General features: G+C 43.8%; 2 protein-coding genes across 7 annotated transcripts in view; one reads left to right on the top strand and one right to left on the bottom strand.

Moving 5' to 3' along the window:
- NPTN (neuroplastin) overlaps positions 1-4,288 on the top strand; it is a 129,488-nt gene extending 125,200 nt beyond the window's left edge. The window contains exon 8 of the mRNA XM_044979789.1: positions 3,619-4,288. The gene's annotated coding sequence lies outside the window, so the exon portion shown is untranslated. The remainder of the gene's footprint in view (positions 1-3,618) is intronic.
- The window catches only part of REC114 (REC114 meiotic recombination protein), a 133,227-nt gene that overhangs the window by 62,907 nt on the left and 55,699 nt on the right, over positions 1-14,621 (bottom strand). For 5 of the 6 annotated variants that reach the window (XM_044979786.1, XM_044979787.1, XM_044979785.1 and 2 more), the window contains exon 4: positions 5,033-5,245. In XM_044979786.1, coding sequence (XP_044835721.1) covers positions 5,033-5,245 — 213 coding nt within the window. The remainder of the gene's footprint in view (positions 1-5,032; positions 5,246-14,621) is intronic. The other variant, XR_006572452.1, reaches the window with a different exon arrangement.

Genomic DNA, 14,621 nt, shown 5'->3' with positions numbered 1-14,621 from the left:
TGTCTAGTGAAGCAGCTAATGCTGATACTGCAGCAGCTAAAAAAGTCCCCGACTATCTCAAGAAAATAATTGAGGAAAGTGGCTATTCCCCTAAACAAGTCTTCAATGTCGATGAAACGGGCCTGTAATGGAAGAGGATGCCTGAGCGGACTTACATTTCCTGAGAGGAAAAGACAGTGCCTGGATTTAAAGCAGCTAAAGACTGTCTAACCTTGCTTCTAGGTGGTAATGCTGCCGGAGATATGAAGGTGAAATCGCTGACAGTGTACCAACCTGAAACACCACACGCTCTCAAGGGATTTTCAAAAGGAACACCTTCTGGACACTTGGTGATCCAATAAGAAGGCATGGATAACTGGAGCTATTTTTTCAGAATGGCTGACTCTCTATGCCATTCCTGCATGAAAGGAATACTGTGCCAAGGAAAATCTTGATTTCAAGATTTTATTGCTTATTGATAATGCATTGGCTCATCCAATCAACCTGGATGACCCCCTGTGCGAAAACGTCAAAGTTGTCTTTCTGCCACCTAACACCACGTCACTCATCCAACCCAGGGACCAAGGAATCATCACTGCATTTAACGCATATTACTTACGCCGTACTTTCAACCAGCTCATCAGAGGCACCGATGGGAAAGGCAAACCTACGATTTGGCAATTTTGGCGTGACTACAACATTCTGAAGTGCATCAATAACTTGAAGTTACTCAGGCATGCGTGAATGGTGTGTGGGGGAAGTTGTGGCCTGAATGTGTCAATGACTTAAAAGGAATTTTAGTCCCCGCTATGAAGAAAGATCTCCTTGGCTTGGCCAAGAAAGCAGGTTTTGATGAGGTGGAAGAAGCCGACGTTATACAACTTATGCAATCACACGGAGAAGAGCTAACCAATGAAGATCTGATGAACTAGAGGTGACGAGAGCAATGGAAAAAGGGGGCCAATAAGTAAAAGAAGAACCAATCTATTGAAATTTGACTGCCAAACGTCTTTCTGAAGCTGTGATAAATGAGGGGGGGGAGCTCCATTTTATGGACACCCAGCTAGCCAGTAGCTATAAAATCCCTCTTAGTAGCTGTTCTCTAATTGCTTTATCTGTAAAGAATTAAAACGTCTCACTGCTATGCATAGGTAAAAGGAAGTGAGTGCGCACCTGGCCAAAAGAGCCAATGGGAAGGCTAGAACTTTTTAAAGTTGAAACAAGACTTCCCTTTTGTCTGTCTGTTGTTGTTCTCCAGGGGAGAGGCAAACAGGGCAGAGTTATGCTCTAAAAATCTTGGGCCAAGTATGAAAAAATCATCGGTATCATACCTGGAAACTACTCATTTGAAACCCCAGATATGTAAGTAGATCAGGAAATGTCTAGGAAAACGCAATTAGGTTTATCTCTTTTTATTTCTTAATGTCTTGTGGACTCCTCTGTGCTAACCCCAGGTGCTTTTGTTTTGCTTGTAACCTTTAAGCTGGACCTCAAGAAAGCTATTCTTGATGCTTAATGCTCGTAGATTTTTTTTTTAAATCTAGCAAATGCCTGAGTTTCCAATTGTATTTTTTTTTTTTTTAATAAAATTTTACTTTTTTAAGAACAGGATTGGATTTCTGTGTCTAAGAGGTTTGTGCACATGTTGTTTAAATTAGCTGGTGGCAACAGCTGATTTCCTTTGTTTTTCTTTCTCAGCTCTTCCGTGGAAGGGGGGTTAAAGGGCTTAAGGGAACCCCACAGGAAGGAATTCCCAAGTGCAACTTCCTGGGCTCTGAAAGGGGTTCTGCACTTGGGTAGTGGCAGCATTTACCAATCCAGGTCAGAGAAAAGCTGTATCTTGGGAGTTTAATACAAGCCTGGAGTGGCCAGTATTAATTTTTAGAATCCTTCCAGGCCCCCATCTCCTGCACTTGAAGTGCCAGAATTGGGAATCAGCCTTCACAGAAGCTTTCCAAATGATGGAAGCTGGCTTGCAAATCCTTAGTGATGACAATCCTGACAGGGAATGCAGCTCCAAAGTGATTAGGGGAGTTGGTCACCTAATGACTTTCTATAAAGAAATTTACCAAGAAAAAAAAAAGAAAATCAAAACAACAATCTCATATGTGTTTTTTTTTCGAGTTCGTAAAGTTCAGCAAGAAGAGCAAGAGGAGCAGCCGGACAATCCACCCTCTTCCACTTTGACTCCACCACCTCAACCAAGCTTCACATTCAGCAATGATGATTGTAGTATTAAATTGTTTCTTTAAAACTGTTTAAAACTTACACCTGTATTAAATTGCTTGTTTAAAATTGTTTAAAATTTATACTGTATATGTATATAATGCCTTTTGTCTGGCAAAAAAAAATTCCCTGGAACTAACCGCCCCTATTTACATTAATTCTTATGGGGAAATTAGATTTTCTTAACATCGTTTTGCTTCAAGTTGCATTTTTCAGGAACATAACTACAACATTAAGTGAGGAGTTACTGTAGAAAGTTCTCTAAGCAGCCTGCCTCAGAACTTCCTGCACTTTGCACCTGTCTGTAAGTGGGACTCCAGTCTAAGTTTCCAAACTCCTACTACCTGGTTCTAAGGAACAGTAATCTAACTCCCCTTTATAGATAAAGCTGGAGAAGACACACATCCTGACAGAGCAGGAAGACAGAACAAAATATTGCACACCTGGCTGAAGCAAAAAGGGAAATTCTACAGAAGTGCTGACTTCTGTGGCAAATTCCATCGTCTTGGAATCACAGAACACAGCACCCTACTAGTTGGATTCATTATAAACTAAATGGTATATCCTGTCCTCTAAACACAGGTTAACCCAAGCACTGCACCACTGTTAAGAGTTCTGAAATAACATGTCATCCTTCCTTCTGTACTGCTGCTGGCAGTAGCACTGCCCTCAGAGCTGGGAACTCAGCCAGCGGCCACACCTCTCAGATTAAGCACTGCTGACAGTTGTTTGTTTAACCCATTCTTAAAAACCTCCAATGACAGAAATTCCACAACCTCCCTACATAGTTTGTTCCAGTGTTTAACTACCGTGACAGTTGGGAAGTTTTCCCTAATGTCTAACCCAAATCTCCCTTGCTACAATGTAAACCCATTACTTCTTGTCCTGTCTTTAGTGGTTAAAAAGAACCATTTATCACCCTCCTCTGTGACAGCCTTTTACACATACTTGAACACTGACATATCCACCCTCACTCTTCTCCAGACCAAAGAAACCCAATTTTTTCAATCTTTCCTCATAGGTTATGTTTTCTAGCCTTTATCATTTTCCTTGCTCTCCTCTGGACTTTCTCCAGTTTGTTCACAGCCTTCTCAAAGTGTAGTGCCCAGAACTAGACATAATAATCCAGTTGAGACCTTATCAGTGCTGAGTAGACTTGAAGAGTTACTTGTCTTGTCTTGCTTACAACACTCCTGCCAACACATTCCAGAACGAGGTTGACTTTTTTTTTGGCAACAGTATTACATTGTTGACTCATTTTTAGTTTGTGATCCACTATAACCCCCAGATCCTTTTCTGCAGTACTCCTTCCAAGGCAGTCATTTCCCATTCTGTATTTTAGTAACTGATTATTGGTTACTAAGTGTAATACTTTGAATTTTTCCTTATTGAATTTCATCCTATTTATTTCAGACCATCTCTCAAGTTCGTCAAGATCATTTTGAATTCTAATCCTGTTCTCCAAAGCATGTGCAACCCGTCTGCTTGGTATTATCTGCAAACTTTATAAGTGTAGTCTCTATGCCATTATTCAAATAATTTATGAAGATATTCAATGGAACTGGATCCAGGACAGATCCCTGCAGGACCTCACTTGATATGCCCTTCTAGTTTGATTGTGAACCTGTAGAGGGGTTTGGCCGGGGCTTGTCCCTCTCCAGGGCGGCAGAGGACCACACCACGTCGCTACTTCCTTCCAGTTGTTGATGGGTGATTAGCCTGGCCGTGGGAATCTCTCACCGCGGCAGCAATAAAGGCAAACACAGACAGTTATTCGTGCTGGCCCGTGGTCGACAGGAATAGCGAGTCAAGGGCTCAGGTCCTCAGGCAGGAGCTGAGCAACAGTTTATGTAATTTGCAGGCCCCGGTCTTAGGTTAGGGTGGGGCAGCAGAGAGTCAATGGCTCAGGCCCTCAGGCAGGGGCTGAGCAAAGGCAGGTAAACAAGCCCAAGCTCTTGGCTCAGAGGGGCCTGGGAGAGGGGGACACTGCCACCCACAAATTGAGTAGCAGGGGGGATGCTGCCCAGGGCCCTAGCAGCAACAGAAGGCCTGCTGCTGAGTCAGTGGGGATCCTGGCCACAACACACTGATACTTTGGTATCCGGAGGGGCTTGTCCCTCTCTGGGGGGGGTGGGAGGGGCAGGGGACCACACTGCCTTGCTACAGAACCATTAATAACTACTCTGAGAATGCTTTCCCAATCACTGGTGCACCCACCTTATAATAGGTTCATCTAGGCTATATTTCCCTAGTCTGTTTATGAGAAGGTCATGTGAGACAGTATCAAAAAGTGTCATGTGACATATTTCCTGCTGGGCAGAAACAAAGAAGCCCAGGATAGGGGAGTCACAGTCTGCAGCTACATAGAGTAGTAGGAAATTTGTCACCTCATTGCTATACGTAGTTCTTGTTCATAATAAAGGATTTATCTTGATATCGGTCTGCTTGTCAATAAGATACTACATTAGCAGATAGCATAGTTTGTTTCTGAATAAATGCATAGATGAAATGCCTCTTTTCAAAAATTTGTATTATGAAACAGGATTAAAATAGTGATCTCTCATACCCAACAACCACACAAGGACCATATTCTTATTAGACTACACATCTAAGCTGTGGGCCTAAAGCAGTGGTTTTCATCCTGTGGTCCATGGACATCTGTCTAAAATTTCCAAAGGGGTTCGCACCTCCATTTGAAATTTGTAGGGGTCCTCAAATGAAAAAAGGTTGAAAACCACTGGCCTAAAGGAGTATGGACATGGCACTTAAAGAAGGCAACCATTATTTTTCTCAGTTTCACACACACACACACACTCTTCCGGCTTACTCCATGCAGCATCGATGTGTTTTGTTCAAAGTCCTTCACTCGACTTTCACTGTTAGCCAGCTGACTATGACCTTGGTGCAGCTCTTGGCTTTGCTCATCTGTTACCTGAACTGTTACATAATCTGCAAGTTTCTGCACACAATTATAGCAGTGTTCCAGCGCCTGCTCTTTTGAATCTCCACCAAACTGAATACGAAACATGCGGCATTCATTCTGTTTAAAGCCAAAAGGAGAAATTAATTTTTGTGTGCATCCCACCAAACAATTTTGTTTTTAATTACATTTGTATTTATTGTAGTCAAAACAAAATAGGGATAGTTATTGGATCACTGCGCCAACTATAAACACAAGGTTGATTAAATTTCTCCTTGCTGTATAAGAACATAAGAACGGCCATATTGGGTCAGACCAAAGGTCCATCTAGCCCAGTATCCTGTCTTCCGACAGTGGCCAAAGCCAGGTGTTTCAGAGGTTATGAACAGAACAGGTAATCATCAAGTGATCCATCCCATCACCCATTCCCAGCTCCTGGCAAACAGAGGCTAGGGACACCATCCCTGCCCATCCTGGCTAATAACCACTGATTGGCAAAGAGTTCCACAGGTTGACTGTGCATTGTGTGAAGAAATGCTTCCTTTTGTTTGTTTTAAACCTCCTGCCTATTAATTTCATCTTCATTTACTCCAAAGGAGCTACACCAGAAACATTTTATCAAATAGTCAAAGCTGTTTCCCAGTGCAAATATGGAACCAGGAAATGTAAGCAATATGGTTTTACTTTTGCACATTCCACTATCTATCTGCATCTTAAAGGGAAAATTTTCAGTCTGCGATAAGTTGATGCTGAAATATTAAGGCATATTCCACTTCATTTTATCGCTTTAAAATTTTTGGAAAGTTGATGGTTCACTGCATTACTAATGCAATACTGGCCAACATAAAGACCATGAATGTTTAACTAATAGCATCCATGGCTGCAAATGTGATTTCCTGACAAGTAGCACTCTGCCTGCAGCCAGACCACCAAAGACTAATCAGAGCTCTCACCATCTAAGCCTGGTGAGGCGTGGGCAATTACCTAAATCAGAGATTGCCAAAAAATAAAGCAGGCTGCTGCAAGTATTTCTGGGGGGAAGTAAGAAGCACATTCCTTCTGTCATTATTAAACCAATGTCCCAGAGTGCAATTAAGGGCCCTCTCTGGGACATTGGTTTAATGATGACAGCAGGAATGTAGACTCTGTTAGAGGATACAAACCAAGTTCTGACCACTTCTGGCCACTAAAAGTATAACGGCACTACAGAGAAGAGCAGAGGTATTAGCCATAGAATCCAGGCCAAATTATGACTCTGGTATTATTATTACATGGTAATTACATTTTCCATTCCTAAATTTTCCTTACAGTTTCAATTTATTAAGTTATTCTTCATTTCAGACCCTCCTGAACCCACCATTTAGTGTGAATATGCATAGTTAAGCAGTTGTTGCCTTCCACCCCAGAGTTAGCTGCACTTCAGTGGTGGAGAAAATGCTCTGAGTATAATTTGTATCGCTGTTTAAGTTTATGTAATGAGACAGAGTGACGTCCCTCCCCTGCATGGGCAGAGCCAAATCCACCCCACCCCTGCTCACTGGAAGTACCTGGGAGGGACAGAAAATAGAAAAGGAGAGTCCTGGATGTCAGTTCCTGCTGAGCCACAGGAAAGTGGAGGTCTCTTCTAGGGAGCAAATGCCCTTACAAGAGCCTAGCCTAGCCCCGCCACCTTGCCATCAGGAGAGGCAGATGAGGACCCCAAGTTGCTGCCAGAGCTACCAGTAGCTGAATACCCTGAGGAGATGAGATCTTTGAACCATGGGACCCTACACCCAGACTGTGGTAGGAAATAGTCCAGAGGGACCAGACTCTAGTCCAGTTCTGCTGCTGGAGTGTGAGTCAGTGTGTTGTCTGGATTCCCCACTGACTCAGTGGTGGAACACTCAGCCTCTGTTAAGGCCCTGGGCTGGGACCTGGTGAAGTTGGGTGGGCCTGGGTTCCCCTACCACCTGCTGCCAGCCCCCACCCCTTGGGTAGCAGCCTATTCACTCCTAGGCCAGAAAGCCCTGTGTGTTGTCTGCCCCAGCCAGGTGGCTGAGGGCTTAAGACTGTTTGTGGTTCTGCCTTGCCCAGAGGGCCAGAGCTCCCTCACAGACTGCACAGGCCAGCGAGGAAAATTGGTGGCATGTGACTTCCAGAAGAGGAAAGAGTACCAGAAATGTCCGTGTACCAGTAACACAGATACAGGTGAGCAACCGTTTTCATGTTCTCTCCGCAGGTACTAGCGCAGAGAGTGGAGTGGATGATAAATCTGAGGGAACAGAGCAGAAGGAGACTCCACTGATTGGAAGGCATGAGATGCACTGTCCTAGGGATGGGGGTTCCACGACCACCACTCCCAAGAGGAGGAGGAGGAGGGTGGTGGTGGTCGGGGACTCTCTCCTCAGGGGGACTGAGTCCTCTATCTGCCGCCCTGACCGGGAAAACCGAGAGGTGTGCTGCTTGCCAGGGGCTAGGATTCACGATGTGACGGAGAGACTGCCGAGACTCATCAAGCCCTCGGATCGCTACCCCTTCCTGCTTCTCCACATGGGCACCAATGATACTGCCAAGAATGACCTTGAGCGTATCACTGCAGACTACGTGGCTCTGGGAAGAAGGATAAAGGAGTTTGAGGTGCAAGTGGTATTCTCATCTATCCTCCCTGTGGCAGGAAAAGGCCAGGGTAGAGACCGTCGAATCGTGGAAATCAACGAATGGCTACGCAGATGGTGTCGGAGAGAAGGGTTTGGATTCTTTGACAATGGGATGGTCTTCCAAGAAGAAGGATTGCTAGGCAGAGATGGGCTCCACCTCACGAAGAGAGGTAAGAGCATCTTTGCAAGCAGGCTGGCTAACCTAGTGAGGAGGGCTTTAAACTAGGTTCAACGGGGGAAGGAGACCAAAGCCCCGAGGTAAGTGGGGAAGTGGGATACCGGGAGGAAGCACAAGCAGGAGACTGCAAGAGGGGAGGACTCCTGTCTCAGACCGAGAAAGCGGGACAATCAGCGGGTTATCTTAAGTGCCTATACACAAATGCAAGAAGCCTGGGGAACAAGCAGGGAGAACTAGAAGTCCTGGCACAGTCAGGGAATTATGATGTAATTGGAATAACAGAGACTTGGTGGGATAACTCACATGACTGGAGTACTGTAATGGATGGATATAAACTGTTCAGGAAGGACAGGCAGGGCAGAAAAGGTGGGAGTTGCGTTGTACGTAAGAGAGCAGTATGACTGCTCAGAGCTCCAGTATGAAACTGCAGAAAAACCTGAGTGTCTCTGGATTAAATTTAGAAGTATGAACAACAAGGGTAATGTCGTGGTGGGAGTCTGCTACAGACCACCGGACCAGGGGGATGAGGTGGACGAGGCTTTCTTCCAGCAACTAACAGAAGTTGCTAGATCACAGGCCCTGGTTCTCATGGGTGACTTTAATCACCCCGATATCTGCTGGGAGAGCAATACAGCAGTGCACAGACAATCTAGGAAGTTTCTGGAAAGTGTAGGGGACAATTTCCTGGTGCAAGTGCTGGAGGAACCAACTAGGGGAAAAGCTCTTCTTTACCTGCTGCTCACAAACAGGGAAGAAATAGTAGAGGAAGCAATAATGGATGGGAACCTGGGAGGCAGTGACCATGAGATGGTCGAGTTCAGGATCCTGACACAAGGGAAAAGGGAAAGCAGTAGAACAGAGACCCTGGACTTCAGAAAAGCAGACTTCGACTCCCTCAGGGAACTGATGGGTGGGATCCCCTGGGAGAATAACATGACGGGGAAAGGAGTCGAGGAAAGCTGGCTATATTTCAAAGAAACCTTATTGAGGTTGCAGGAACAAACCATCCCGATGTGTAGGAAGAAAAGTAAATATGGCAGGCGACCAGCTTGGCTTAACAGTGAAATCCTTGTTCGTCTTAAACACAAAAGAACAGCTTACAAGAAGTGGAAGATTGGACAAATAACCAGGGAGGAGTATAAAAGTATTGTTCAGGCATGCAGCTGTGAAATCAGGAAGGCCAAATCACACTTGGAGTTGCAGCTAGCCGGAGATGTTAGGAGTAACAAGAAGGGTTTCTTTAGGTATGTTAGCAACAGGAAGAAAGTCAAGGAAAGTGTGGGCCTCTTGCTGAATGAGGGAGGGAACCTAGTGACAGAGGATGTGGAGAAAGCTAGTGTACTCAATGCTTTTTTTGCCTCTGTCTTCACAGACAAGGTCAGCTCCCAGACAGCTGCACTCTGCAGCACGGTATAGGGAGGAGGTGACCAGATCTCTGTGGAGAAAGAAGTAGTTCGGGGCTATTTAGGAAAGCTGGACGAGCACAAGTCCATGGGGCCGGATGCACTGCATCCGAGGGTGCTAAATGAGTTGGCCGATGAGATTGCAGAGCCATTGGCCATTATCTTTGAAAAATCATGGCGATCGGGGGAGGTCCCGGATGACTGGAAAAAAGCTAATGTAGTGCCCATCTTTAAAAAAGGGAAGAAGGAAGATCCAGGGAACTACAGGCCAGTCAGTCTCACCTCAGTCCCTGGAAAAATCATGGAACAGGCCCTCAAGGAATCAATCCTGAACCACTTAAAGGAGGGGAAAGTGATCAGGAACAGTCAGCATGGATTCACCAAGGGCAAGTCATGCCTGACTAACCTAATTGCCTTCTATGACGAGATAACCGGCTCTGTGGATGAGGGGAAAGCAGTGGATGTACTATTTCTGGATTTTAGCAAAGCTTTTGATACAGTCTCCCACAGTATTCTTGCCAGCAAGTTAAAGAAGTATGGGCTGGATGAATGGACGGTAAGGTGGATAGAAAACTGGCTAGATGGTCGGGCTCAACGGGTAGTGATCAATGGTTCCATGTCTAGTTGGCAGCCGGTATCAAGTGGAGTGCCCCAAGGGTCGGTGCTGGGGCTGGTTTTGTTCAATATCTTCATTAACGATCTGGAGGATGGTATGGACTGCACCCTTAGCAAGTTTGCAGATGACACTAAACTGGGAGGAGTGGTTGATATGGTGTAGGCTAGGATACAGAGGGACCTAGACAAATTAGAGGATTGGGCCAAAAGAAATATGATGAGGTTCAACAAGGACAAGTGCAGAGTCCTGCACTTAGGACGGAAGAATCCCATGCACTGCTACAGACTAGGGACCAAATGGCTGGGCAGCAGTTCTGCAGAAAAGGACCTAGGGGTTACGGTGGACGAAAAGCTGAATATGAGTCAACAGTGTGCCCTTGTTGCCAAGAAGGCTAATGGCATTTTGGGTTGTATAAGTAGGGGCATTTCCAGCAGATCGAGGGATGTGATCATTCCCCTCTACTCAGCACTGGTGAGGCCTCATTTGGAGTACTGTGTCCAGTTTTGGGCCCCACACTACAAGAAGGATGTGGATAAATTGGAGAGAGTCCAGCGGAGGGCAACAAAAATGATTAGGGGGCTGGAGCACATGACTTATGAGGAGAGGCTGAGGGAACTGGGATTGTTTAGTCTGCAGAAGAGAAGAATGAGGGGGGATTTGATAGCTGCTTTCAACTACCTGAAAGGGGGTTCCAAAGAGGATGGATCTAGACTGTTCTCAGTGGTAGAAGATGACAGAACAAGGAGTAATGGTCTCAAGTTGCAGAGGGGGAGGTTTAGGTTGGATATTAGGAAAAACTTTTTCACTAGTAGGGTGGTGAAGAACTGGAATGGGTTACCTAGGGAGGTAGTGGAATCTCCTTCCTTAGAGGTTTTTAAGGTCAGGCTTGACAAAGCCCTGGCTGGGATGATTTAGTTGGGTTTGGTCCTGCTTTGAGCAGGGGGTTGGACTAGATGACCTCCTGAGGTCCCTTCCAACCTTGAGGTTCTATGATTCTAATTATAGGCTGTTAATTACTGTCTTCCCCGGACAGTTGTCTGTGGGCTAAGGAGTGTTGTGCCTCACCCCACACAGGGGGCTGGAGCTCTCCCCTATAAGACTGTTACTTGCAGTCTGCCAGCAGTGAGGCCTTATTGGAAATCCTCCCTACTAGAGAGTGAGGGACCATGAGAGCAGTGGTTCTCAAACTTTTGTACTGGTGACTCCTTTCACATAGCAAGCCCCTTATAAATTAAAACACTTTTAAATATATTTAACACCATTATAAATGCTGGAGGCAAAGCAGGGCTTGGGAGTGGAGGCTGACCGGTCACAACCCTCCATGTAATAACCTCATGACCCCCTGAGAGGTTCCAACCCCCAGTTTGAGAACCTCTGTGCTAGATCTTACAAAGCACACTGGGATCCTTCAGGATGAAAGATGCTACTTAAATGAAAGGCTATTATAATCACTGTGACATTGCAGTCTATATGATTTTATAAAAATTTGATAATGAGTGAATATAATGTAACTGGAATATGCTTCGTGCAAAAGGTCTCTTGTAAGGTATCATTACAAAGCTTATTATGTACTGAGTGTGATCATCCTATTTGTAAAAATATACCACTCTTGTATCTGAAACTAGAAATATGAAATATAACTCTGAGGGCCTATTGTAATTATGCAAAGTGTGGTCCATTAATGGTGGTTTGGAATCTTGATGACTCCCATTAACCAAGACAATTGTCTGCAGATGGGTGTGTTTTACCTGTAAGTCTTCCTGTATACGTGTGTGCTGGCAAGTGGGCAATGAAGTCTTGCAGTGCCATGTGATCATGTCACTCTGAACTGGAATCCATCTTTAACCTGGTGTCTTTCCATTGAGAAGGAGGGAGTGGAAACCCGGAGAGGGACAAAGGATTCCCGCCTTATGCAAAAGATATATAAAGGGGTGGAACAGACCAAAGAGAGAGAGGAGCCATCATGAAGAATCCACTAGCTATCACCTGAGCTGGAACAAGAGCTGTACCAGGGGAAAGAATTGTGCTCAGGCCTGGAAGGGGTCCAGTCTGAGGGAAAAACATACTGAAGCATCTCTAAGGGTGAGATTATCTGTATTCAGTTTGATTAGACAGAGATTTGCACATTTTATTTTATTTTGCTTGGTTGACTTACTTTGTTCTGTCTGTTACTACTTGGAACCACTTAAATCCTACTTTCTGTATTTATTAAAATCACTTTTTACTTATTAATTGACCCAGAGTATGTATTTATACCCGGGGGAGCAAACAGCTGTGTATATCTCTCTATTAGTGTTATAGAAGGCGAACAATTTATGAGTTTACCCTGGATAAGCTTTATACAGGGTAAAACGGATTTATTTGGGTTTAGACCCCATTGGGAGTTGGGCATCTAAGTGTTAAAGACAAGCACACTTCTGTGAGCTGCTTTCAGGTAAACCTGCAGCTTTGGGGCAAGTAATTCAGACTCTGGGTGTTTGTTGGAGCAGACAGGAGTGTCTGGCTCACCAAGACAGGGTGCTGGGGTCCTGAGCTGGCAGGGAAGGCAGGGGTAAAAGTAGTCTTGGCACATCAGGTGGCAGCTCCCAAGGGGGTTTCTGTGATCCAACCCATCACAATCACTTTTTGAAATCTGTCTTTGGAAGCACTTATTAGTGAAAACCAGTCTCACTCAATCCACTCCCCCACAAACAATGCCCTCAATTCCATGAGGTTCTGGATCACTTTGCACTCATGGAATAGCCAACAATGAATACAATGGTAACAGTCTCACATAATGTTACCTTTTCTAAATATTAAAACACTATAAAATTATAAAAACCCCTCACCAGATGGATGCTGTATAATTTCCAAGGTGAGTTTGATAGCATCCGCCTTGATAGAAGTCACATCACACAATAGACTGGAAAGTACAACTACTAGATATAATTCTGTAAATTACTTTGAAAATGCAGGCCAAAAAAGGATTCAAGTATCTGTCATGCATGTCTTTCACGTGAGTGAGCATGCTGTAAGGGCTGATTTATATACTTAACAGTATGCAGGATGCAAAAGCTTGTGATGTGCAAATTATTCAGACTTTTATGCTGCTCCTGAAATTTTAAAACAGAAAATGGGCTTAAGATACCAAACATGAACAAGTCTCATTTGTATGGACAATGCTTAGTTGATCCTGGGTGTTTCTGAATAGAGCTCCACATCACTAAGCCAATATCATATTTATCCTATTTTTTCTTTTATGACCAGATCAGTAGACTGTTCAGTGATCTACATAAATTTAGAGGACTTCACATTTAACTTCCAAGCCTTTGACTAGTAAAGATGAAACAACTCATCGCAGTAGTACAATCTGGCATATATTAAGACACAGCTATTATATAATGTGATTTTAAGGCACTGCAAGTAAATAACCCTGTTCTAATGCTTTTTAAATGGAAAAATGTCAAAATGATGGTTCAGATTTTTAACTTTCTCTTTATCCATTGTACCATGAGAAGCTTGTGGGATTTTTCTTCTAGTTTATTGAGCTGATATGGCAATTTGATTAACTTCTCACAGTTCAGAAGTAACACATGGAGATGCAAGGCATGTTTTTAATGGGAGAATTTACCTATATGGGACAAAATCAGAAAATAACTTTTAATTTGAACTCATTTTGGGAGATTTTCACAAGAGACAAATAATATCTATAGGGTCTTTTGGGGGAACTGTAAAATATTTAAATACACTCCAGCTCTGATGAGCTATTGTTCCCTCGCTGTGTATATGTGGATCTCAATTACACAAAAGCTATAACATTTGTGCTTATCATTGAATTGCTGTTCATCACTGATTTATTTTTGTTGTAGACATTTATTTTCTTTATGTAGGAGGAAGGCAGCAACGATCTAGCTAAGGAGCATATATAAATGGATGTGAGCATAAACTCCGATGCATAGCTAAGTGTGCTATTCAAGTGCAAAGTACCCTGTAAGGATTTTTAAATAGTCCGATCATGTATATTGTGCTTAGTCACCAATAGAGTTTCAGTGAAAATAAAGTATATTAAGGAATATTGCTTCCTACAACTATCTTAAAGTACACACTACGTGATGATTTTTATAAAAGTTTACTTTTATATGTGGAGATAACTAACTGACTATATAACTTTGGGGGATAGTTGACAACCAGAAGAGTTTTGTGCCTTGAGTAAGAAAGAAGCTGTAATATGAATGACAATACAAGATTGTTTATAATTCTGTTTGCTCACAGTGTTTTAAAGTTTCCTTCACTATCATTCATGTAAATATTTATATAACTTGAGGGCACTTCCTATTTATGAGGTATCAATCCTGTCCTTGGATAAACAAACTTGGAGTCTGAAGCAGGGGCGCCGGAACAGGGAACAGGCGCCGGAACATGGGGAGCCATGGCCCTCCCACTTTTTACTGTCCGTAAGGATGAGTGGGGGGGCAGGGAAGGGGAGCGGGGCCATGATTTGGGTGCCATTAGGCCCCCCCACACACGGTTAGGAAGCTTCTGCCACCCCTGGTCTGAAGTGTTTATTAGTCCAGGATATAGTTAATAAGCAACACTCCATATCATATACTGACGTGATTTGTTTAGAAACAACATGGTTTAAAATAATTTTTCTCTGGAAGAAGAGATGAAGATAATAGGCCAC

Source organism: Mauremys mutica, chromosome 11, assembly GCF_020497125.1.
Source record: "Mauremys mutica isolate MM-2020 ecotype Southern chromosome 11, ASM2049712v1, whole genome shotgun sequence".
NCBI classification, from domain to species: Eukaryota; Metazoa; Chordata; order Testudines; family Geoemydidae; genus Mauremys; species Mauremys mutica.
Note: the sequence above shows the minus strand (reverse complement) of the source record. Positions and strands in the feature narration are given on the sequence as shown.